This window comes from Pezoporus flaviventris, unplaced genomic scaffold (genome assembly GCF_033815535.1).
Source record: "Pezoporus flaviventris isolate CSIRO_AGI_PZ_B2104156 unplaced genomic scaffold, CSIRO_AGI_Pfla_v1 ptg000093l, whole genome shotgun sequence".
NCBI lineage: Eukaryota > Metazoa > Chordata > Aves > Psittaciformes > Psittacidae > Pezoporus > Pezoporus flaviventris.
Genome location: NW_026892641.1, coordinates 2,641,819 through 2,666,439, shown reverse-complemented (window position 1 = coordinate 2,666,439; position 24,621 = coordinate 2,641,819). Strand labels below are relative to the sequence as shown.

The following is a 24,621-nucleotide window of genomic DNA, read 5'->3' as shown; positions in this document are numbered from 1 at the left end:
AGACTACTGACATCTAAAGTATGGTTCTCTCTGCCTCTCATGGTCCCTGCTAGAAACCACAAATTGCTTGCAGTAGGATTCAAAAGCCCTTTTGTGTGCGTGGTTTTTGTCTTGAAGGCTTGTTCTGGTTTCATCTCGTGTGATTGGAGTTCAGACACCTAGGGAACAGTTACTGAGTAGGTGCTGCTGACATACCTCCTATTGAAAGCCACAGGCCTTTAAACAGGTGACTCGATGGGACTTGTCCTTCATTCCCAACCGTGGAGTAGACTCAGCATTCCTGAGTGTAAATCCATCCCCTGGTGACGACTGAGCAGGAATCTTAACCTTCAGTATTCAGATTGTCCATGCATGGCTCTCTCTGAGGTTTTTCCTCTATTTACATATGGACTGGGGAGGGAATGGTTCTTTCTTGTTCCTGACTCTGGCTGCTTGAGCTGCAGTGCCAGGGTTCTAGCTGTGCTGCATGGATTTTGAGTGGGATGATTTCCTTATTGAGTGACACCACAGGGATAAATACCATGGCATGTTTGTGCTAAAGCCCGTTCCTTCAGCAGACGCAATTGGAAGTGCATTTCAAGCTGTCCCTTCAGTGTACCAAAGACAGAGAGGCTTTACTGTCCTCTGTGCTAAAGGCTTCCACTGTAGACTCTAGGAGAGAAATCACAGAATCCCAGCCTGGTTTGGGTTGGAAGGGACCTTAAAGCTCATCCAGTTCCAACCCCCTGTTACAGGCAGGGACACCTTCCACTAGAGCAGCTTGCTCAAGTAGAAGGTGTCCCCTTGAAATGGGCTGGTGCATTTGTTTAAAGGTGGTTTTTACTGGGAAAAGAAGGCATCCAAGCAGATTCCAGCCTCCCAGTTCATCAGACCTGCGCTGGACTGAGCTGCAGTGCAATTGTGGAGTGCTCTATAGCAGAATCCTGCTTTCATGTGCTCTTCAGATGCTTTGCTGTGATGAGAAGCCGCAAGCTGAAGCGAATGCTCAGTGTAGCCCTGGTCTAGGAAGGGATGGTGAGCAAGAGGGAAAATGATCTCTCCGAATAAAATGCAATATCCCATAAAAGTGCTGCCACAAAAGGGTTTTTTTTAAGCAACAGAAGCTTTTACAATTACATGGTAGTTTGTTATTGTCTTGTCCTTTGGGCATTTTGCTTTCAGAAAGCAAGCTTTGAATTAGAGGCACCAATCCTCTTGTCTCCAAGTTGTGTTCTGCTTAGCTCTGAAGCCAATGTGAAAATCACTGTTGCAGTCCAAGAGCCAGGCTGATGATTATGGTTTCTGTCAGTAAGTGATGGTTTTGGCAGGGCTTCCCCTTGTCATGTGGTGCTTTGTAGACAAGGCTGGGCCCGGCCACAGATTGAAGAGTAGCGCTGGCTTTTCATCTGAAGAGACATCGAATCCTGCCCCGTAACCAGGCAAGTGCAAACCCATTGCAGAGGAGCAGCTTGTCTGCAGTCTTACTTGGTTTACACCTTCTCCAAGAGCTCCCATCCAAGCTAAGAGGAGGATTTTGGTGCACGTTCCTGGTTTTCAGTGATGATAGAACCATTAGAATGGGTTGGGTTGGGAGGGACCTTCAAAGGTCCTCCAGTCCAACCCCCCTGCAATGAGCAGGGACATCTTCAGCTACATCAGGTTGCCAGAGCCACGTCCATGGCTTTGAATGTCTCTCCATGGCCAAGAACCGAGACTTAAGCAGATGGAGATCACTGTCTGCCTTAGGCGAGTCATTGGGAAAGCTGTGTTTTATTTTCCTTCCCTGACCTCAGGCCAGTCATTTTCAAAGGGGTTTTTTGTTGTTGCTCTGGTTTAAAGGATGATGCTGTGGCCTTACTGTAATGAAACTGCTGCTGCTTCTCTGGGGTTAAGATTATAGCATGTTTAGAGCATGGGGTGAAGAGGGCGATGTGTTTCATATGAGCAGTGCCTGTGTCATCATTTGTAAATGTATATCTGTATGCAGTCCTTGCCTTGCTGCCTGGAAGATGGCAGAATCTTACTCCCTGTTACTCAGCAGTCGTGTTAGTGCCTTTGAAGTATTCCTTTTGTGGCTGTAAGCTCCTGTTGGGTTATTCCTTGTATGTTCTGCAGTGTAAGACAGCAGTCCCCGTGTTGCGGCTTCACCTCTGTGTCCCTCTGCGACCTGCTGCTCTTGCAGGATCATTTTACTAAGGAGATGATTGATGCTGAATTGTTTCAATTACAGCGTGCTGGGAGAGCAGGGGATTTCATGCACGTGGTGAGAGTTGTAAAGCCTGTTTCAAGTTCATTAGGTGCCTGTCAGCCTGCCATTCAGAAACAGGCTTTCCTGTGGGAGCAGGAATGGATGCTCAGATTTCAAATACACGTGGTGGGTCTTCTTGTTTCTCTGTACCAGGGATGGGGCAGCCACAGCTTCTCTGGGCACCCTGTGCCAGTGCCTCAGCACCCTCACAGGGAAGAGCTTCTGCCTAAGAGCTCATCTCAGTCTCCCCTCTGGCAGGTTAAAACACAGTTCCCATGTGTGGTTTTAGTGTTCCAATCTGTAATTGGAATCAGGGTGAGCAAGGAAGTATTCATTTTTAGGGGAGAAAAGCTTCAGTGGTTTCCATTAAAATCCCTTTTCTTTGCTGATTGCAATTAGTTGATAATAAAATGATAATTAATGCTGAGAGACATGAATTTCTTCTGTGGAATAAGGCTATTAAGGATTCGGCACATGAATACACTGAACTTTCTCGTCTGCCTTCCGCCTTGCGGTCCGTCTGTGTGTTCCCTTCATCTTGTGATAGTTGGTCTCTGGTGTGATTTCAGTCGTGCTGAAGTTACAGCATTCCCATTATTTTCACCTTATTTCACCTCCCCGGTGCCCATATTTCATTTTCTTCTTGTCATAAATAAGGGCCTGACAGTGGAATGGGTATCACACTGCAAGCTGTGGATGCTCTCTTCTAAGCCAGTCAAGTGAGCAGACATCACCTTGGTGTAGCTGTCCATGCCTTTGGCTTGGCTCTGCCCAGCTCTATCGGCTGAAATGGGAGCAAGCACTAATGTGTGCCAAGGAAAATGTGTTCATCCATTCCAATATCTCGGAAATGTCTTGCAGCTTAAGGAAAAGCCACATTGCGTGTTCCGTACCCGTGAGGAGCAGTGCAAGTGAGCATCCATCCGTGGCCGCAAGGTGAGACCTGGCAGCCCAAAAGCATCGCGGCGCTGAGCGTATGCTCTCATTCAGAAACGAAGTTGCATTCGTGCAAGCTCCCTCGAAGTTTTACTGATTTATAGTTTCCCTAAAGCTATAATAATACCCCAGAGGTCCTGAGATCGTGCAGGACATTTTGGTAAACCGAAGCTTAGATAAAGCCACCTCTGGCCCCAGCTAAGAACACTTCCTGGGGAAACCCAAAGCGATGGATTTTATCAGGCTTGCTTTCTGTTTTGACTGAATTTCTAAGCCATTTTCCAGTGTGACTTGAAATAGAAAGAGGCTGAAGGGTCATGCTGGAATAACATACAGAACCCAGGACCCAGACAGCTGTAAAAGTCACCCCCATGGCAGGGTTAAACCCTCTTGGGGGATGCTGGCAGTTTCCAGCTATTTAATCCATGGTGTTTTCTTACTCTTGGGTCAAACTGAAGTGACTTTTGCCGTATACTTCAGTCTCGTTTTCTGGGCTTGATCTGGTAAGGTTCATGAGAGCATCCACGTGATTTCCCTCAGGAAATAAGCATTTGAACCAGAAAAGAAAGGTCTACCCCTGCCTTTAAATAAATAAATCCGAGGTGCTACAGAGAAAACAAGGAGCGTGGGACAGGCAAGTTCTGCATGCAGGGATTCAGTAGGACCCTGCCTGGCTTGAAGGGGCATTGATAGACACAAAGGACTCCTGTCTGCTCAGCTGCAGGCAGATGCAGCTGGAAACACAGTCTTCCTTATATCTAACCTGAACTTCCCTGCTTCAGTTTAAACCCATCACTCCTTGTCCTATAGCCACAGTCCCTGATGAAGGGTATCATGATGAAGAGTAATACATCTTATTTCTCCTGCAACTGTGATCTCTACTAACATACCATATACATAAGAGCCTAAACTCGAGGGCTGGGATTGCAGGCATCGGGCTGACTGAATGCAACAGGGGTTCTGGTCACCCGGGTTGTGCAGCACCCCGCTTCTGGAGGTTGCTGCTGCTGCTTCCGCAGGGACAGCTCAGGAATAGCTCAGCTGGTTGCTTAGCAGCAATTGGAAGGTACAGGAACGGGTCAGGGCTACCTCTGCACCACGCTCAGGCTGTGCTGGCTCAGTGCTTGCTCCACGAGTTGTGGTGAAGAAGCTCCCAGGGAGATGCTGGGGCCAGAAGCACCGCTGCTGTCGGGAGGTAAGCTGTCCCTGCTCACCGAGCAGCTGCCTTGCTAGCTACTAGTGGCCTTGTCACCATGATGGTGTAGCATGGCTTTCATCCAGAGGCAAGGAGAACACTGTATAGAGTCTGTTCTCTGCAGCGCATCCTGCTCGTTCCATGCCATGGACCGGTTGTTTGCTAACCCCAGCTATTCCCACCTTGTAAATATAACTCGAATGTCTTGATTGTAGGTAAAAAGAGACTGCAAATCTACAGTCCAACACTTGAAAATATAGAATCAGAACGGTTTGGGTTGGAAAGGACCTTAAGATCATCCAGTTCCAACCCCCTGCCACGGGGGGATTGGAATCTGTCATTGATTTAATGACAGATTTATGATCATTTGACAAATCTGCTTGTGTTTTATGTGGGTAACGCGTGAGATTGTGTTGAAATATCCCCTGAAGTGCAGCAGGCAGAAGGAAATGAAGGACTACAGCGATTTCTCTGTTGTTTCTTCTGTTGGTGACTAAACCTTGCTTTAGGTGACTTACCTAGGGAGCAAGAACCACAGAGTTGCAAAAGGTGGAGAGGTTGGAAAGGCTGTCACCTTTCTGCAGATAGACTTGCACACCTGGTCTTGGTTTTCTCCTTTAGGTGAAAAGTAAAACAACATACTGGAAATTACAAAGCATTTATGTCCTGTGTAGATACCCTCTTTGTAGGGTTGTGAAACAGGGGTGATTCCGTGTTTCTGGGCACAGTACACAGTCTGGAGTTGTCTTAAATAGTTGGTATGCTGAAGTATAGGGTTTGCATTTACAGCTGCCTTGCAAGCTTTGGATATTGATATAAAAATGATGCTTAGAAGCCTCCTGGCAAAGGAATCAAGCAGAATGGTGAATGCGAGGTAATGCTTTTTGTATATCAGGTGAAGAGGGCATCCAGTGGAGGTTGAGAGCCACGTCCCGCACATCTGGTTCAGACTTTACAGCTCCTTTCCCTAGTGAAGTGTCCCCTCTTATACCATGCATTGCCCTCCTGTTTGTGCTGGTTGCCAGGCTTTTAATCCTTGCCCTGCCTTACAGTGGCCGTGTATCCTGGAGCAGTCTAATTCCTTCCTCCTGCATCTTCTGAGTCCTTGCCAGAGCACCCAGACTTGGACAGCATGGCTGACATCTCTTGCAGGCTCCATTGGTTTTCCCCTCCTTTCCCAAGGGAGAGCAGCTGCCTGTGGAGTGAGGCAAGAGTCTGCAGTGCTGCTGGAGGTTCTCTTCTTGTTAAATCACGGAATCCCAGCCTGGTTTGTGTTGGAAGGGACCTTAAAGCTCATCCAGCTCCAACCCCTGCCATGGGCAGGGACCCCTTCCACTAGAGCAGCTTGCTCCAAGCCCCTGTGTCCAACCTGGCCTTGAACACTGCCAGGGATGGGGCAGCCACAGCTTCTCTGGGCACCCTGTGCCAGCACCTCAGCACCACCCTCACAGGGAAGAATAAATAACAGCCACACTGTTGAGCTGGGGAAAGAAAGACTGAAGCAAGCACTTTGCACTTGAAAGAGAAGGTGCGGGGCTTTGTGGAGGTCCACGGTCACTGAGTGGCACACAGCATCCACATCTGTACCACACAAACAGCCTCACTTAGGGGGCTGAGAGGATGAATGGCTGTTCATAAAGTGCTTTGACCTGTAAACTGCTGCGTTATCACAACAGTCTTTTATTGATCATAATAGGCCATGCAGCATTTAGAAGTGGTCATTGAGATAGTAATAGCTTCGCAAAGCAAATTATGCTGCCCTGGGCTCTTCCTTGTCCCCTGAAGCAGTGTGTGTGTGTCAGTATTTTAAGTGGAGCAGTGATATGCACTCAGGAGTAATGTGTTATTCATCAGAGATTGGTTGCAGGAATTCCTTCCCCAGAGGCTGCCCAGGGCAGGGCTGCAGTCACCGTCCCTGCAAGCGTTCGCACACCCTCAGTGCCGTGGGTTAGTGGTGGCCTTGGCAGTGCTGGGGAACGGTTGGATTTGATGAGCTTAAAGGGCTTTTCCACCTTGGCTGATCCTGTGATTCTCCACACGCCTCCGTTTTCTCCATCCAGGAGCCTCTAACAGGGGGATTCTCTCTTGTCTTTCTGCAGGGGAGGAGCTGGATCGTGAAGCGCAGTTATGAAGATTTCCGAGTCCTGGACAAGCACCTTCACCTGTGTATTTATGACCGGCGCTTCTCCCAGCTCTCCGAGCTACCCCGCTCTGATGCCCTGAAGGACAACCCAGAGGTGAGTTCCCTAAAGCACAGTCACCAGCAAGGGCTTGGAAGAGAGAGCTCGAAACTGCTTTCTCATGTACAAAGTAGTTTTAATGCGGCCCTGGTTAGGTTTGGACATGGCTTGCGAGTAAGAAGATGTAAGAAGTATGTGTTTTCCACCCTGAATTTCAATGGGCTAAAGGGAAATGCCCTGCAAGTTCATAAGGATTAATGTGCTGCTAAACACGGAATGGTTATTGAGAGTGTCAAGAAAGAAGCTGTCCAGTCCGTACCTTAGCTAAGAATGTAGTTACATCTTTGGAAACATCTTCAATGATGTCCATGAGTTAGCAGCTTGGCATTCCCAGGAAGTCATGCTGTGCCAGGGCTATGGCACTGCAAGAGGACTGCCATTTGCAGTGCTAGACTCACATCTATGGACTGAAAATGACTGAAGCATTTGCATTAGTGCCTTATTTAAATGCTCTTTTAAAAGCTTAAAAAGTGGGGGTTTTCCCTAAATGAATTAGAGGCAGTTTTCATTGTGAGCTGGAATTCCTTTGGCTTCATAAGCCTATTGATAACTCAGAGATTCACTCACGTCCATAACGATCTTCTGGGAAGTCACAGGTGCATCTTGACTGCATCATGTCAGAAGATGTGGAGAGGGAGGCAATGTAATGCATGGCCCCAGAGGTTACTTGAGCCAGTGGAGCAGGACAAAACCATTCTGCCTGTCTGTCTGCAGGAGGAGGCTGTTAGCCAGTGATGGACAGTGCCCCTTGCTTCATTTCACAGGTCACTTAGCTCAGGGACCTGTGCTTGTGTGTTTGCCCCCTGCCATCAAACACAAGTATGGGACAATCCTGACATGCTGTGCGGGAAGGCTGATGTTGCCTGCCCACAAGGTGCATAGCAGAAAAGGGAAATGGGGAAATTGAAGCCATTCAAAGAAGAATCCATCCAGGACGTGTAAATCGGAACGTGTGCTCTTTCAGCACGGAGCTGCTGAGGATTGGTTGCTTTTGAGCAACAGGCAGTGGCTAAAATCAGTACCCACTAGAGTCTGCAGGGCCGTTGCATATGGGAAGTTGGTAACGTGGTCCCATTGCTCATCAGGACAGCTGATTTATTAGTTGCTTTGGCTTAACGCAGGCTGTTCCTGTGGAGAATTTAGTTTCTAATCTTTCAAATTCAGCAGAAGCAGCACTGTTCAGGGGAATGAATTCCTGGGTTTATTGTTTTAAGTTCTATTTTAGGCATTCCTATCTCTTACATCTTTATTTGTACAACTGATTTAATACGCGCTTTCTAGCGTGAGCCTGAAAATTTCTCTCTAAGCACAGAAGAGGTAAAGGCACTGAGCAGCTCTGGTGCTCTGGAATGGAATTCTGCAGCTGGGGGGCATCTTGCACTCTGTTTTTCACTCTGAATGGACCACGTTTGAACAGGTGTTTGAAGAAAGCAGTGATTTAAACACCCCTACGAACTCTGAGCTGCTTGGTAGAAGTGCTTTATAACACTGGGAAGCTTTGGGAAGTCCTCCCCAGCTTCTCTTTAATAAAAGCAAGTTTACTGTTACAGAAAGGACATTGCCCAAGTGTATTTTAAACCCCCTCTTCTGCTGTTTGAGATATTCCCTCTTTCACCAAGGGGTCAGGCTGAGCTGCCACGTTTCTAAGGGTTTGCAAGGGGGTGGACATAGTGGGGTTTGCTGCGCTAAATGGTTCCAAGTTGTGTTTGATGTCTATAATATATGATTTGGTTGGTATGAAATTCATGATGAGAAGAGGGCTTTAGGTTTCAGGTGTCTTGACAAGGGAGATTAATGAAATCTGCATCTCTTAGAGAAATAACTATTACTTTCACAGGGAGCTGCTGCTTTACCCCGTTTTTCTGGTGTGTAATCACTGTAGTGTGCTGTCCTCCTTCCAATGACAGATTTCCTTGCAAAAGGGAATATATCTCTTTTATTACAATGGATAATTTATGGTCTCTCAAGTCTGAAGAAGTCTCTCCAAACTGGTGCATTAACAGAAAAACTCTGTCTCTCTTTCTTTCCATCCCAGCTTGTCACCCAGATGCTGATGGCTTACCTGTCACGTCTCTCTGCCATCGCAGGCAACAAGATAAACTGTGGGCCTGCTCTCACATGGATGGAGGTATGGGATGAAGCTTAGGTTGTTCTTTGCTTCCTGACCTTAGCAAGCCACAAATGTGCTCTTTGGCCTTTCCAGAAAGAGGCATAATCCTTCCAGACCTATTGGTGTCACTGAAACGCTATCCTAAAAGCTTTACTCTCTGGTTATCAGCATGTAAGTGGCCGCAGAATATAGAACAAATAGAATCAGATCCAGTGTTAATATAGGAGCTTTTCCCTCCCCTCTTGCTTGGATTTTGTCACCCAAGGACATACCATTCTGCTCATACAAATAAAAGGAGGTGGCAATTCCAGGGAAGCAGCAACTTGGGCAGCCTGGAAAAGTCCCTGAGGAATAGGTTGCAGGAAGCACACACGTTCTTACCCTCCTTTTTGGCAAGGCAATAGTGCAAGTGTGGCAAAGCTATTGGGGCTGTCTCAGTTATGGGGTTTGCCTGCCCTCTTGATTTTAATTTCCCTGGTGATGGCTACAGAAGCAGTCAAATCAGCTCCCATTTACTGCTGGCTAAACTGGTGCTGTTTGCATATTGTGAATTGTAGCTTTTGTTTCTCTGTTAATGCTCTTCTGCCACCTCAAACAACAGACCTCATTGGGCCAGGAGTGCAGGAAAGACTGGGGCTAAGAGATGAAGCCCCCCTTGTCTGTGCCAGCAGTGCTGTTGCTGATTAGTCTTGTGGAGATACGTGTGTCTTTGCATTGCCTGAAGGTATTGCTGCACACCAGAAATAGAAACACCTATTATTAGGCTGTTGCAATTCAGGTTTAAATGGTTGTAATAAGGACTTTGAGTGCATTTTCCTGCAATTTTCCCTGCTGATATCCTCCTCTCCCTGAAATACTCTTCCTGGGCTGCTCTCCCTCGCCCTGGCTGTGTGCTGTGCCCTGCTCTGTGTCTGCTGCTCTCCTCAGGGGGCCCTCAAGCTGTGCTGTTGCTGGGAGTCAGCTTGAAGCCCCTGCCATGTAGATGAGCATCACTAAAATGCCTCCTCGCTTGTCCCCAGCTGCCTCACAGTCTCCTGTGCTCTTCATTTCAGATTGATAACAAGGGGAATCACCTGCTAGTCCACGAGGAATCATCCATTAATGTTCCTGCTATTGCTGCTGCCCATGTTATTAAGAGATATATTGCTCAAGCAGCAGATGAGCTGTCCTTTGAGGTAAATAACAGAACTTCTATTCCTCGTTGTCATATGTAGCAGAGTGCAACATGAGTGTCTGTGGTGTGTGTGCACATCAGGAATACATGCAGACGCTTCCAGAATGTTTTGTGAGGTGAAGCTTAGAAGATGCAGTTAAATACTCGATTTGCAATGGGTCAGATACAGGGAGGAGTTCAGTCATCTGTAAAATACAGCTTTACTTGGCATTAGTATCTCCTGATTACATGGATGCTGCCAAGCGCTCCAGCTTGGGCTCTGAGCAGCAGCTCGTACTGCACAGGGTATTAGAAGTACGTTGTCCCTGTCCCCATACATGTGTGAGGACACATGCCAAGGTCAATCCTGTGCTCCTATTGGCAAGGCCATGTCTAACCCCGTTTGTAGAAGCTTCTGCTCCCCTGGAAAGTGAAGAACCAGACTGTCAAAGGATTTGATGCTTGAACAATGTGATCCTCTAAAGCTGCTCTGAAGATCTTGCTTGATGCAGAGTAGGAGCTGCTGTTGGAGCAAAGATCTGGGAGATCAGACCCTGGAAGGCTTTGGGTGTCCACCTCTTGTCTGTTCTACCCAGAGAGCAGCATTTTCTGCTCTCATTGTTCATGTGCAGTGGTACTATCAATGGAGCATTCGTGGTGGTGTACAAAGAAGTGTCAAGGGAAACAGGTAATGCCCAGAGGAGTGTTTGTGGTCACATTGTTGGCATGCAGCACAGGAAGGAGAGAGAATAGTGCTGGTCTGATGCTGCCAGTGCAGTAACTCTTCTGCCTCACATCTGGATTTCACAAAGGAATATGCCCCAAGGTTGGCATTTCTGCAGTTGCTCACGAGTTGAACAGGTTCCTTGCAGTGTTGAAAAATGCAGTTATTTGAACTGTGCTGTGAACTGCAGGCTGTGATCGATGTTGCCATTGTTTTCCAGGTGGGAGACATCGTGTCTGTTATTGATATGCCACCAAAGGAGCTGACCACATGGTGGAGAGGCAAACACGGATTTCAGGTAGGCACAAGCATCAGACACGATAGTGCAACTTGATGAAAGGCAGGAAACTCAGCAGTGTGTTTATGGGACTGCTGTGCCTGCACAGGATGTGAGCAGTGCCCCTGTGTTGGTCTAAGAGGACTGCTTTCTCCGTGGACTTCCTGCCTGTTTGAGTTAGGGATAGCCGTGACCCTTTGGACAGTTGATGGTAGTGGAAGCTGATACTGCACCCCCTCCATGGCAGCTGACACTCAAATCATCCCTGTTATCACTGTTATCATCTCTGTAATCAATGTTATTCAAATCATCCCATTCCTTCCACTCTCTAAAACTAGATCAGGCAGAACATGGAGGGTTCAGAGACAGCCAGTTGGTGAGACACTGCCTCTGACTTGGACAAGCCACCCAGCTACCCTGTGCTTTCATGTCTGCTTTTATGGTGTAGTCTTAGCATCACTGGTCTCTATAAGTGTTACAGCAGAGAGAATTAAACTCCACTTTCAAGAGATCCTAAATGTTCCTGGGAATGAGGTACCAAACCTTTTGTGTCGAAGTGGCACCGCTCTGCCCAAAGAGTTTTATTCCCAGCCTGGGTTTTCTCATCAGGACATTAAAAGAGAGAAGTCTCTATTTACAAAACAAAACCTTCCACTGGAGCAGCTTGCTCCAAGCCCTTGTGTCCAACCTGGCCTTGAACACTGCCAGGGATGGGGCAGCCACAGCTTCTCTGGGCACCCTGTGCCAGCGCCTCAGCACCCTCACAGGGAAGAGCTTCTGCCTAAGAGCTCATCTCAGTCTCCCCTCGGGCAGGTTAAAGCCATTCCCCTTGTCCTGTCCCTACATCCCTTGTCCCAAGCCCCTCTCCAGGTTTCCTGCAGCCCCTTCAGGCACTGGAGCTGCTCTAAGGTCTCCCCTTCAGGAGTCTTCTCTTCTCCAGGCTGCCCCAGCCCAGCTCTCTCAGCCTGGCTCCAGAGCAGAGCTGCTCCAGCCCTCGCAGCATCTCCATGGCCTCCATTCTTCAGTGCAAGCTGCCTGCTTGCCATCAGGCTGGCTGAAATCACAACTCGATACAACCAGGACCACTGGTGATTAAAGACACAAGAGCAAGGAGCTCTTGTGCAACCTCACTGCCTTCTGCCTCTCAGATCAGAGCAATCCTAGAGTGCTTTCCCAGCATAAAGATATGTTGATCAGCAAACCATATGAAGAGGGGTTTGTCTGCATCCATGCACAGTCAGCCTACCGACACAACAGACCCAAGCAGCTGCAGAGGTAGAACACCATATTCTGGCTTCACAGAAAACTAGGGGTGGAATAATCTCCTGAATTACATTACAAGCAAGTCTTTCACAATGTCAGTCCGATCATGGCCACTGAACCACACCACTGGGAGCCCAGCAGCTGTAGTACATGTGTCAGTAGCTCTGAGGCTGTGCTTGCGTTGGGTGCTTTGGGAAGTTCCTGCCTGTGAGCTGAGGCAGGTAACAAACCATCTGGGTGCTTTCTGCTCCCCCTGACTGCCAAGTAAAGCTGCTTGGAGCAGGGGTGGTTTCCAGCAGCTGTATCTGGGCTGACAGGCAGTGATTTCATCAGCTATGCAAACTCAGTTATTACTACATCAACAGAGTTCTTCACACGCCGTGGCTCTGATTTGCAGAGAGGTGCATTTCTCCTAGGAGTTGATAGGTTTTGTCATTTCTTCGAACAGGACTTGGCAGAGCTTTTCATTTCCATGAAATCAGCTACCAAGAGATGCCAATTCCGGTGGGGTACAAAGAGGGAGAGGGGGTTTTAGTGTAAGTTTGAGGCCCATAAGCTGTGAGTGTGCGGGAGAAGTACGCTTTCCTGGTACAACAGGGGATTTTTGGCCATGCTAACTGCTGCAGGGAGAAGAGAATTCAGAGAAAGGAGATGATCTCTGGTGCTGGTACAGCAGACTTAGAGGTGTGTTACTGTTCAGTACCAAACTGGTCTTGATGAGTGTATAGGTGAAGAATGTTGTTATAGTTACGGGTTCTGATGAAGCTGTGCAGCCTTGGAAGCATTTGTTCTAGGCAAACAATTGTGTTCCCGTGTAGGAACAGAAGGTGATAAGGTGATAGCAATCAGCTGATCCACTCATTGTAATGGATAACATAAATCAACCAGCACTGGCTTGCCCCGGAGAGTTGTCATCCTGAGGGCAGAGAAGAGGATGAGGCCCAAAGACCAGATGCATGGCCTGTTTATCCGTGTTGCTTCTCAGGTTTCTGCTCTGGGCTCAGAGAGGAGCAAGGTTTTATGCAATGGCCACAGCTTGCGCTGTAAATCATACCTTGCTCGAGGTGAGCAAGGCTTTGCTCCATGGGGAAAACCATGACTTTGGGGCTGAAGAGAGCTTATGTGGTTGTGTGCATTTAAAGCAGCTGTGACTTGCTTATGTCTGGCCAGAATTGTGTTCATTTCTGCACGTCCTCCTGGCTACTGCAGTGAATAAAGGCTTTCTCTGCAGTGGGCAGATGAACAAGAGGCAGCTCTACTGATACCATCAGAAAAGCAGATCCCATAGGTTACAAGTGTGTTCAATGTGAGCTGGAGCTTTGATTCCGCGTGGAAGTCAATTTATTCTGTGCCAGGCAGAGCTATCCTGCAGGGATGAATCACCATTCCTGTTATTCTCCAATTCCCTGTTAGAGCTGCAGGTCCTTTTCTCCCAGTACCTGATCTAATGACTGCCTTGCAAGGCACTAAAGCCAATGCAGAGCAGAACAGCTCCCTGGGCTTCTTATCATTTACTCTGCTTCAAGTAAAGTGATTTTGAAGACATTTCTCCTCAAGCCTTTCTCTTTTCAAATGCCCATAGTGAGTCACTGCTTCCCTTGTCAGATTGTTACCTAAATTGCAGCCACCTCCACACTAAGAGCCTTCCAGCCCTCTTTGTTCTCCTTTTTCTTTATGCTTTGTCTTTTCAATCACAGTTTCAGGCAGCTGAATCACGAGGGAGAGGCCCATTTTTTGATGCACAAGTGCCTTTGGATGTGCTGGATGATTCTGTCTTTTAGTTGCACTGCTGCTGGAGGTGACACAAAGCACTGTGGTAACCAGAAGTGGATTGGGCTCTTTGGTGACACATGGGCTTGAACTGGTTGTGGCCCTTGCTTTCACACCCGTGGTCCATGCTGAGCCTCAACACGGGCTTTAAGACTGAATGGATTTCCCAGGAAGGGACATGTTCTGCCCTGGATTGGTCAGCAGTGAAGCAGTAGGTTGTGCTTTCCTCCTTTGGTTAAGGTGTGTGGTGATTTTTTAACCTTTAGATGACTTCGTATTGATCTAAATACGCTGCTGTTCATTTTCGGATGTTGCCAAATCTCTTAATCCAGTGCCTTTACTCCATCTGTTGAGATCAACTCCTGGCCTAAACTCCTTTATTCATACAAAACCAGGGAAAGCTTTGCAGGGGAGGAAAAGCAGCATCTTTTAAACGGGTGGGAATGAGGCCCAAGTAACAGGTTGTGACCCTGAAGATGATCTCTTGGGATCATTTCATTTCATCGTTTCAATCGTTTCATTGACCAAAAACGATCTTGAAAGAAGAGTTGGAATAAATAAGTCAGAAGATGTAAGCCATGAGAACTGTCACCAGGGAATTAACATCGGATTGCTTGTCAACAGCAGCATGAGGGAAAATCCTCCTTCCCTAAAAAATCCAGTAGTTGGGAACATGGCAGAAATGACACCATGAGAGCAGCGCAGTGTTTTCTTTGGGCATGGTTCTGAGGTATGCAGAAGTAATGACATAAAAGGGTCTTCTTTCCTTCCTGAATTCATGTTTAGCATTTTATATTGCTAACAGGGAAAACATTAGGTTGCCAATCAAAGGCAAATGAGCTTTTGATTACAGGATGGGATTCGGAGCTGGATTTAGATCCACCGTTTTTCACAGTCTCCCAAATGTATCATTTGTGTGATGGGCTCAGACTCCCACTGGATATGTATATTTTTCCTAGCATAAATATTGCCTCCTTCATCTCTTGTGCAGGAGATGCCCAAGTAGGGTAGGTAAAAACCATAGACTAGAGAAGCTGTGGCTGCCCCATCCCTGGCAGTGTTCAAGGCCAGGCTGGACACAGGGGCTTGGAGCAAGCTGCTCTAGTGGAAGGTGTCCCTGCCCATGGCAGGGGTTGGAACAGGATGAGCTTTAAGGTCCTTTCCAACCCAAACCATTCTGGGATTCTATGATTCTATGAAATCATTTCTCCCACATATGGAGACTATTGAGTGGCATGTGAATTCCTGCTGGCACATCCTGTTTCATCAGAGCATTAAGATCCTTGCCACACTCCAGTCTTTACACTGGTTTTGACAGTCTCCCTGGCATTTCTGAGTTAGGGATGCAGGGAAAACTGCAAATGAACATCTGGAAGGAGTGGGTATGGTTAAGAAGCTCCTGTGGTGTGTTCATCAGCTGTTCCTCAGGTCAGTGCTCAGCAATGGATACGTGGCACTTTTCTCCCCTGTCCTTTGGTGACAGGGAAACTGAGGCACGAGGGTTGCACTGGCTTGTCCATGTTCAGATGCTCACCCAGAATTCTGGCTCTTGTTAGAGGTGGTTTTGCTACATCACACTTTAAAACCACGTACCTTTAGTCAAATCTCTGGGTTCTTACTTACAAAAGTAGAACTCACTGTGTATTTTATTACATCTCTTCTCAGTTCTAAGTCTGAATTGAATTCAATAGAACTAAAACCACATCTCTTAAACACAAGTGGTAAATGCTCCATATCCCTGGCAGTGTTCAAGGCTAGGTCAGAGAGGGCCTTGGGCGACATGGGCTGATGTGAGGCATCCCTGCCCATGGCAGGGGGTTGGAACTGGATGATCTTAAGGTCCTTTCCAACCCAAAGTGATCTGTGATTCTATGAAACACACTTATTTGGGATGCTTCAGTAGTATCACGAATCACCCCATTAGCTCATCAGACCAAGCACATGAGTCAGGCAAGGACATGGTAGAGAGCTGTGTGCATTCAGTGTGTCGTCTCCTAACTTAATGCATGAGAATATGCCTTTTGTTCTGTAGTGGACCTACACAGACAGGCAAATACATTGAACCATGCTGGATTTCAGTTTTCTAAAGGAATAAAATGCTCAAGTGCTTGTGAATATGGTATCTTAGCAGTGAAAACAGCGAGGTGTTGGTGTGATTTGAGCACACACGATTGAGCTGCTAAGAGCTCTCCCTTAAATTTCATGGGACATACATGCAGTGCAGGAAACCCAGCAGAAGTCTTTCTGTCTGTCTTGAGCTCCACTTAGGGATGTGTAGCACATTTATCCTGTCCCCTCTCTGTTGCAATGGAATATCTGTCCTATGAACCAGGCCTGGAAAACAGACTCACAACAGTGGTTTAGAGCACTAAGTCTTTGGTTTGTAGGATTTTAGCTGCATCACTTCTCTCAGGCTGCTCATTTTATGGTGGGGCATGGTTCGGAGCATCAGAGATGAAGGCAAGTGTTTCATGGGTGCTGGTTTAACAGGTCAGGTGTGAAACCCACCCTACTGAGTATTGTGCCTCTCTTTGTGTTTCTCCCACAGGTTGGATTTTTCCCTAGCGAGTGTGTTGAGCTCATTAACGACAAAGTTCCTCAGTCCGTGACCAACTCTGTGCCAAAACCAGGTATGTGTGTTCAGGTTTATGAGGAGTGAACTGATCTTTTTGGTGTTCCGTGTTTCACGTCACCTTTGTACCTGCACACCACGTTACACTCTGTGTGTCGATCGTTCTTTGTGCGTACCATGTTATCCTTTCTATGTGTCAATCATCCCCACGTTCCCTCTCTCTGAGTAGCTCCCACAGGGGAATGTCTTTCATCTGCAGTGTTTTGTAAGCTCCTTCTCCTGCATGGTTTGAAAGATTTTAAGCTTGTAAGGACATCAGTACACTCAGCAATCTGTAAGTAGCGATTCCATGCGACATCCTGCTTCCTGGTACCCAGGAGGTGTTGTCTGTTAGGTTATTTTCATACAGCAGACAGGTGACCCAAAAATGCTTCTGCTGACTTAGATGGAATGGATTAATTAGGTGCTGAAAGCTTCCTTCTGTTTGAGGATTGATGGAGAGGGTCGGATTTAACAGAACTTGGAAGTCTGACTGCTTCTGCTCCAGGGATATGACTCCATCTACTTCCTACTGCCTTCTGTACCAGGTAGATGACTACCCAGCAATGCTGAGGAAAGGGAAAAGAAATAGAAAATGAGACCTTGGGTCTTTTCTGTTGTCACCCCAGTATACACTGGAAGTAATTGCAGGTAAATGTGCTGGCGTAATTGCCATCTCTGCAGAGCATGCTGGTGGTGGAGCTTTTGTTATAAGTTAGAATAAGAAAATCTATATCATCATATGGATGAAGATAGATCTATATATCTTTTGTATCAACAGAAGCAGTTTGAAATTGCTGATCTTTCTTCAGCTGTTATGCAGCTGGCAAGTTGGGCTGGAAGCTGGTTGACTGGGGTTCTTTGCATCTATCTGAATGATGTTCCTTATCTTCTCAGACTGCTGACTTGATATTTGGAAACAAATGGATGTGATTCAGAAGTTTGGTTTTTCCTAAGGGAAACGTGTTTTATCAGCTCTTGTGTTACAGCTTGGAACTTGTGGTTCAGTGCTAAAAAGCCATCAGTGCACTGCATGAATCTACATGCTTCAAAGAGCTGACAGCTTAGGGAAATCGTGTCCTCAGCCTTTGGTATTGCAAGCCTTTGTTATTGCTGGGAACATGCAAATGGATTTGTTGGAATCAGTGTCATGGAGAATTCAAAGCACTCCAAAGCGCTGCAGCAGGTGGTCATTCCACAAATCCAGTTATCTGCCTTTTGTTGTTTGAAGTTGATCTCTCTGCGATCAGCCAGTTCTCTGTGCTCGCTCCACTAAAGCACGGGAACGAGGGCAGCTTCAGATCCAAATACAGGCCAGGCTGATCAATACAACCACAAGCAAAGTGTTTGTTATAAAGTATGGCTCAGGCAATGAAGTGTCATGAGCTCCTAGTGAGTAGTTTCTTGCTCTGCTTTAACGAGAGATAATGAAGCAGCACGGGTTAACAGATCCTGTTTGGCTTCAGCAGCACACGTGGTGGTGGATTTCCTCTTTCAGCCCTCGGAAATGGCTGTTACGAGTTGATACCAAAAGCCCAGCTCCTATTAAAAGGAATAAGTTGAAAGATATCACCAAGTCATGAGGCTGTCCCTGCTGACCTTCCCTGGTAGTTGTCGTGGGCATGCAAGTCAAGGCAAAAGTCCACTCTAGAGGACCACAAATGAGCTTTCAGATGTAAGGATTGCTGGAAGGAATGTCACCACTGGTTCTGCAGGCCTGCTCTGCTCTTCCTTTGCACACAGAGTTGATGATACCATTCCTTTGTAGCATTATGCTTCCCACCTTGGGAAGTAACAGTGCTTCTAGGGTGGAGGCAGAAGTCTTAGAAGAGTCTTCCTTGGGTGCTACAGAGTTTGGCATGGGTCAGATACAAACTGCTGGAGCATCTGGAGCAGCTTAAATAGCACTGCTGGGAAGTGGGATCTTTCCGGAGCTCGCTAGGAATTGCATTGCTGGGATAGCACGGAAGAGCTTGTGTTTTCCTCACCCATATTCCATGCATTTAGTATATTCTAGTCGATGGCTTAAACATATAAGGTAGTTCTCACACACTTAAATGTCCACATCCCTGTTTTTTCTCTCTTTAACTATATTTGAAACAGCGGATTGGCTTTTCCCAAGGAATGAGACTTCTCTAAAAGGAACCACTTGGAAGTTTTGTCCTTACTCATCGTTAGCAGAGTATTTCATCTAGAATTAATGTGATTTGGGCTTGATAAGAGGTACTTACGACACGCAAGCTGTATTTTCTTCCATCCAGATGTGCAGGACATTTTGTATCTGCAGCAGAAAGCTCTTTGCCATGAAGGAATTTACAAACATAGAACTCCTTGTGCTGTTTAGTTGTCCATAGGCTTGGCTGGGTTGAGGAATCTAATGAAAAGCAGATGGAAAGCGAAGAACTTCCTGCCCTGTGTTTTTATTATGATTTATAATGAGGGGGTTTGATTTGCAGAAGCGATGGGGACGGCATTTTAATAGAACCAGAAACTACTGCAGTGGTCTGTAACAGGACAAATAATGACTGAAGTGCAAATGGAAATGAAACGCAGGGAATGGGAGGGGAAGGCTGGGTTGGAGTGCCAACTCTGCTTCTTAGAAGCAGTATTTTCTTTGCCTGTGGACTCTAATGATAGCCTAAATTATGATATTGAATTGGTAGCTGATAGTTCAGAGCTAATCCCATTTACTGTGAATTCCAGGACTAGAATAGATGGAAGCAGCTCGTGTTTCTAATGGGTTTTGAAGGGATCCAGGATAAAGGTTGCATTTGAATTTCAGATTTTGGTGAGAAGTGGATCTCTTCAATATTCCTTAGTAATAGAAGAAGCTCCTGTTTTTTTCCTTCTCAGTCTGTAGCATGTGGCTGTGTTCACTCTGCTCATTCCCTTCTGTCCGTCTCTGGTTGGTCTTTTCTGGGAACGATGTGTCCGTGTGTGTGCTCATCTTGTCCCCACTCATCATCTTGGCATAGCCCGCAGTCCCAGGCAGCATGTCTCAGCTACGTCTCGGTCCGTTCTTCCTCATAATCCTGGGTATCCATAGCTTCTCAGTCTTGCTTAGGACAAAAGAATGAATAACCCCAGCAGCTCTGGCCAAATTCCTGTCTCATCCATTCGTTACGTTTGGATTGAATAGGTAAATGTGCTCTTATGATAAGCAACTAAGGACATATTAAAGGGTACTTGTTAGTGTTCCAAGTTAATCCATGTCAACACACACATTGACCTTCAGGAGGATTGAAATCTGGGTCTGGACCAGGCAGCAGACTCTGTTCGGACTTCCTGAAGGCTCTGGTACAGTGCTGAAGGAATGCATTTGAACTGCAGAGAATGCAAACTGAGCTACAGTATTAGTGCTTGTACAGTATTAGAGCTTGTACAGTATTAGAGCTAGTGTATTAGTGCTATTGCAACCATGACAGACCCTTACAAGGTCATGCCTGGGTTGAGACAGGCCAGTTGCTAATCCCTGGGCATAAAAGGTTGTAGGTTTTCTTTTACATAAGAATAAAAGGCACGAAGAGTAAAGTACAGATACAAGGTAGGTTCTCCAATGGCCTGGGTTGAACAGTCGTTGACACTGATGAGTGCATAATGTTTTAATCAGTGGTTTTATAAAGAGATATATGCAATTAGTACCGTTCTCCTTAATCTTATAGCAATGAACTACTCCTTTGGTGTTCAACATGCAACTGTCTCATTAAAGCTAAATGAACTGAGGCTCTTACTGAGCCAAGTCAGGTCTCCATTGCCAGTGTGAGAGTAGACAGGGAATAAAGATGCTCAAGGTCCCTAAATACAGCTCTCGCTGCGGAAGACAGGACATGTGCTTTCAGTATTGACAGAGCTCAGGACCAATCCTTCAGGTTATCTCCTGGGCTTTGTGTGTTCTCTCTTCCATTAAAACCAAAGCTCACCCTTGGGGCTGAGGCAGAGCTAAGTCTCTGCCTCCTCTGCAAGTAGTGATTGTCAGGAAGAACACCCTTAGTCGATAGGAAGACACAGATCTGTGCCATTAGTCTCTTTTTGCATGGAATGCACAGCAAGATAAAGCATATTAGAGGTAACACAGATATTAAAATAGAGGAAAGCTGAATGTGTAAGGCACCAAACCACACAAAATACACATTTACAAATCCGGGTGTTGTCTTCTCGTGGAAGTGCTTGGCATTGTCCATTTGGACAAAGAAGTGTCACATCTTCCAGCCCTGTTCCTGACCCCACAAGGTACTTAAACATGGGTTTAACCATGAACACATGCTCAGCACGGGGTGGAAGTAACACAGAGGAATCCCCTGCTCCCCTCCCTTGCTCAGCAGGGATGGGCCTTGTGCTAAAGGTTCTGCCATGCAACATCTCTGAGGGTATTTTTTGAGCTGGGACACACTGGCTGGGGAGTTGTTGGATCCTATGGAATTTCCAAGGCGTTTAGGGAATAAAGCACCAACCACCGTGGAGGACTGGGGCTGAGCGTTGTGTGAAATGAGCCCATTTCAACGGGTGCGTGTTTTAACCAACTGTTTTGTTTCTTTCTCTCTTTTTTCGCTTACTCCTTCCCAGTCTCCCCTGCCCACGGAGCCCGTCCAGCGTCCTGGAGCTACTTCCCCCCTTGTACGTTGTCATTGATTTCCTTTTTCCTTCTTTTCACTCTTTCTCTCCCTTTCTCTCTCTTTTGTAGCCCTTAAAGACTACTGTTTTCCTCTGTACTTGCAGGTCCAGGTGCTCTGAAGGGTATTTAGGGAAACCAAACCAAACCTTTGGTCTTGTATGCCTTTTTGAAAGCTCTTTGCACATAGAGCAGGGAAACAAAGATATTTTAACTCCTTTCTGGAGGAGATGATAAAATCATTTGGAATGAAGAAAACCAAGAGTGAAGGAAATTAAGTGCCAGGCAGCCAAATGTCAGTTTGAAAGAAAGAGGGGATAAAAATGGGTGAAGGAGAGGAATTCACTGTTGTAAACGGCCTGCGAGGGTGGTGAGGCACTGAAATGGGTTGCCCAAAGGAGTGGTAGATGCTTCATCCCTGGCAGTGTTCAAGGCCAGGATGGACAGAGCTATGGGTGACATGGCCTAGTGTGAGGTGTCCCTGCCCACAGCAGGGGGTTGGAACTGGATGGTCGATCTGCAGGTCCTTTCCAACCCAAATCATTCTATGATTCTAAAGTTTGTTAGAACTTGAAAATCTTAGAAGCAAAGATTCCCCTTTAGTTTTTCTTAAGCTCAGAAGATGCTACTTGAGCTTAGCATCTCCCAGTGCCCAAAGTGAAGCGGTTACGTGGCTTACTGATGCAGAGAATCCTGCTTCATGTTGCCCTGGTCTTGTTTAGGTCCTGCTAGTGCTCATCTAACCTCATAGCAATGATCAGGTGTGAGTAAAAGCAGTGACTGTTTCCATAGCTGTACCTTGGGTTTTGACACTAAAGGTCTCATTTACACTTATCGATTCCCCCTGGGATGTTGTGGGGATTTCATACATCAGCCTTAAAACTGGATATGCAAATATTGGAGAGGGAGATAGATCTAAAACCCAAATTATATAACATGCATATATATACACACACACACACACACACATGTATATATATGTGCTTTCCCCATGCACATGCGCACGTCCAGCCTGTTGGCATAGAGACAGTGTGCTGGTAGCCTTCTGACATGGGAAACAGGAACATGGTTCCTATTCCTGATGCTTCACTCCTGGAAAAGAATGTTATTTGATGGCAAACACCTTGTTTTGGAGCACCTTCCTCTGCATGTGCCAGCATTATCAAATGCTCATCAGACTGAAAGGTAAAGAATTCAGAGAGGAAGGGGGAAATGGGGTCTGTATTGCAGATGTAGCTTCCAATACCTACAGGGGATGACAAGAAAGCTGGAGAGGGGCTTTGGACAAGGGATGTAGGGCCAGGCCAAGGGGAATGGCTTTAACCTGCCAGAGGGGAGACTGAGATGAGCTCTTAGGCAGAAGCTCTTCCCTGTGAGGGTGCTGAGGCACTGGCACAGGGTGCCCAGAGAAGCTGTGGCTGCCCCATCCCTGCAGTGTTCAAGGCCAGGTTGGACACAGGGGCTTGGAGCAAGCTGCTCCAGTGGAAGGTGTCCCTGCCCGTGGCAGGGGTTGGAACTGGATGAGCTTTAAGGTCCCTTCCAACCCAAACCAGGCTGGGATTCTGTGATACAGGAAGAGAGGGCAGATATTTCTTGGGGTTTTCCCTCCTTTGTAGTCATGCTCCTTGAACCCATCAGTGATGCAATTCCTGTTAAGGATCAGTAGCAGTTATCTTCATATAATAAAGGCAGGGTTGGGCTTTTGCCCTTTTTAACATGAAAACAAAGAACAGCCCCATTCCTGGTTATTTATAGCAGCTTGACAGCTTAGCATTCAGTCACCCTCCTCCTTAAGCCAGTCGAGAAGGGAGACTTCAACCCCGGAGCAGCTGTAGCATTCCTGCTCAAAGCTATAAGGCTTATTAGTGCTTCTGCTTGCTTTTCATGTCACATTAATTCGTTTGGGCAGCCGTGTCCCTTTGTGAGTCACGGAATTGCACCAGGGACCAGAAGCTTGAGTGGGGCTGTGCCCAGAGCCCTGCTGCAGGGGCCGTGTGCCGCATCCCGGCCGTGCCCCAGCCCTTCTCTGTGGTCTGTGCTCGTGGTTCCCGTTTATAACGTTCAGTCCACCAAAGGTCATGGTTGCAGCAGCGATTTAGGGAGGTATTTTATGTGTTTGTTTAGTGTGGGAGGTCCAGGGTCCTGCTCAGAGTTCACCTGTGTTAGGGGGAAGTTACTTTCAGAGAGAAAGCTGGAGAGGGGCTTGGGACAAGGGATGTAGGGCCAGGCCAAGGGGAATGGCTTTAACCTGCCAGAGGGGAGACTGAGATGAGCTCTAAGGCAGAAGTTCTTCCCTGTGAGGGTGCTGAGGCGCTGGCACAGGGTGCCCAGAGAAGCTGTGGCTGCCCCATCCCTGGCAGTGTTCAAGGCCAGGTTGGACGCAGGGGCTTGGAGCAAGCTGCTCTAGTGGAAGGGGTCTCTGCCCATGCAACTGGATGAGCCTTAAGGTCCCTTCCAAGCCAAACCAGACTGGGGTTCTGTGGTTTCTCTAGCACTGTCTCTCTAACTGCTGTCTCTGCAAATTGAATTGTTACGCTCCTGTTCCAGGAGATACTTTAACTTTGTCCTTTCTCTTGCCTTCTGTCTGTCCCTTGTCCCTCTTCCCACCTGACCCTTACTTACGTACAGATTTGGAGATGGATAGTGTAAAGCCAGGCTCTGCGTATGTTACAGAGGCTCTGAACCACTCCCAGCTGAGCTCAGGTAGAGCCCATTGGTGTCCTAACCAAGTCTAACGCTGTGTGTGATAGCAATAACCATTTACTAACACCCTAGGTTTGGTTACAGAAGCTAGATGTAGTTGAAATAGCTTATTGTTCATTTTATTTCTGTTCCTGTCTGTTGGCTGGAAGAGCCAAGGGCTGGTTCTCAGAATCCACCTTCTCACAGGCAGCTTTTCCACAAGGGATTTCGTTCAAGTCAATGAATCCAAACCTTAAAGAGTATGCTTCACAGAAGTGGGCTTGTATTGCGAGTGCTCAGCAGCATCAGGACTGTGTGGCTCTTGGTCTGTGTATCCTAAATTACCTTCTTCCCCCCTGCAACTGCTGGATTTCTAAATACAGAGTGTTCTTCTCTTCCCAGGCTTTCAATTTGTGTCTCAGAAAGATGTCTGCAAAGAGCGTGCCAAGCCCCATTTGACCATGTTCTGTAGGAAAGAGCTTGCTTGAACAAGAGAGAAATGTGGTGAACTCCTATAGTTCGATGGCAATGTAACAACCTTCATAGCAGAAAACAACTGTGTTGTGTTGTCTTTGTCATGACGACGTCGTTAGAGCTTTCCAGAGCTAGCATGAGGGAAAATCAAAGTGCTCCAGTGGAGCTGAGCAATGAGGTATGTCTCAGGTATGTCTTAAGTACATGCCATGTACTTAACCAGTTTGAGCCTTAGTTGTTGAGGGCTATTTGACAACAGATTGTTTGGTTAAATCCGATTTGGACTTCAGTTTTGCTGGATCAAAGTGCTCTGGAAAAAGATGTAAGTGGAATTTTAAGAGAGGCTGAGC

At 46.9% G+C, this 24,621-nt stretch overlaps 1 protein-coding gene across 8 annotated transcripts in view; it reads left to right on the top strand.

Moving 5' to 3' along the window:
- The window catches only part of ARHGAP32 (Rho GTPase activating protein 32), a 172,876-nt gene that overhangs the window by 112,792 nt on the left and 35,463 nt on the right, over positions 1 to 24,621 (top strand). For 5 of the 8 annotated variants that reach the window (XM_061476053.1, XM_061476050.1, XM_061476051.1 and 2 more), the window contains 7 exons: positions 6,458 to 6,595; positions 8,634 to 8,726; positions 9,761 to 9,883; positions 10,806 to 10,883; positions 16,444 to 16,525; positions 21,070 to 21,120; positions 23,744 to 23,818. In XM_061476053.1, the coding sequence (XP_061332037.1) occupies positions 6,458 to 6,595; positions 8,634 to 8,726; positions 9,761 to 9,883; positions 10,806 to 10,883; positions 16,444 to 16,525; positions 21,070 to 21,120; positions 23,744 to 23,818 (640 nt within the window). The remainder of the gene's footprint in view (positions 1 to 6,457; positions 6,596 to 8,633; positions 8,727 to 9,760; positions 9,884 to 10,805; positions 10,884 to 16,443; positions 16,526 to 21,069; positions 21,121 to 23,743; positions 23,819 to 24,621) is intronic. The other 3 variants (XM_061476055.1, XM_061476056.1, XM_061476054.1) reach the window with 2 other exon arrangements.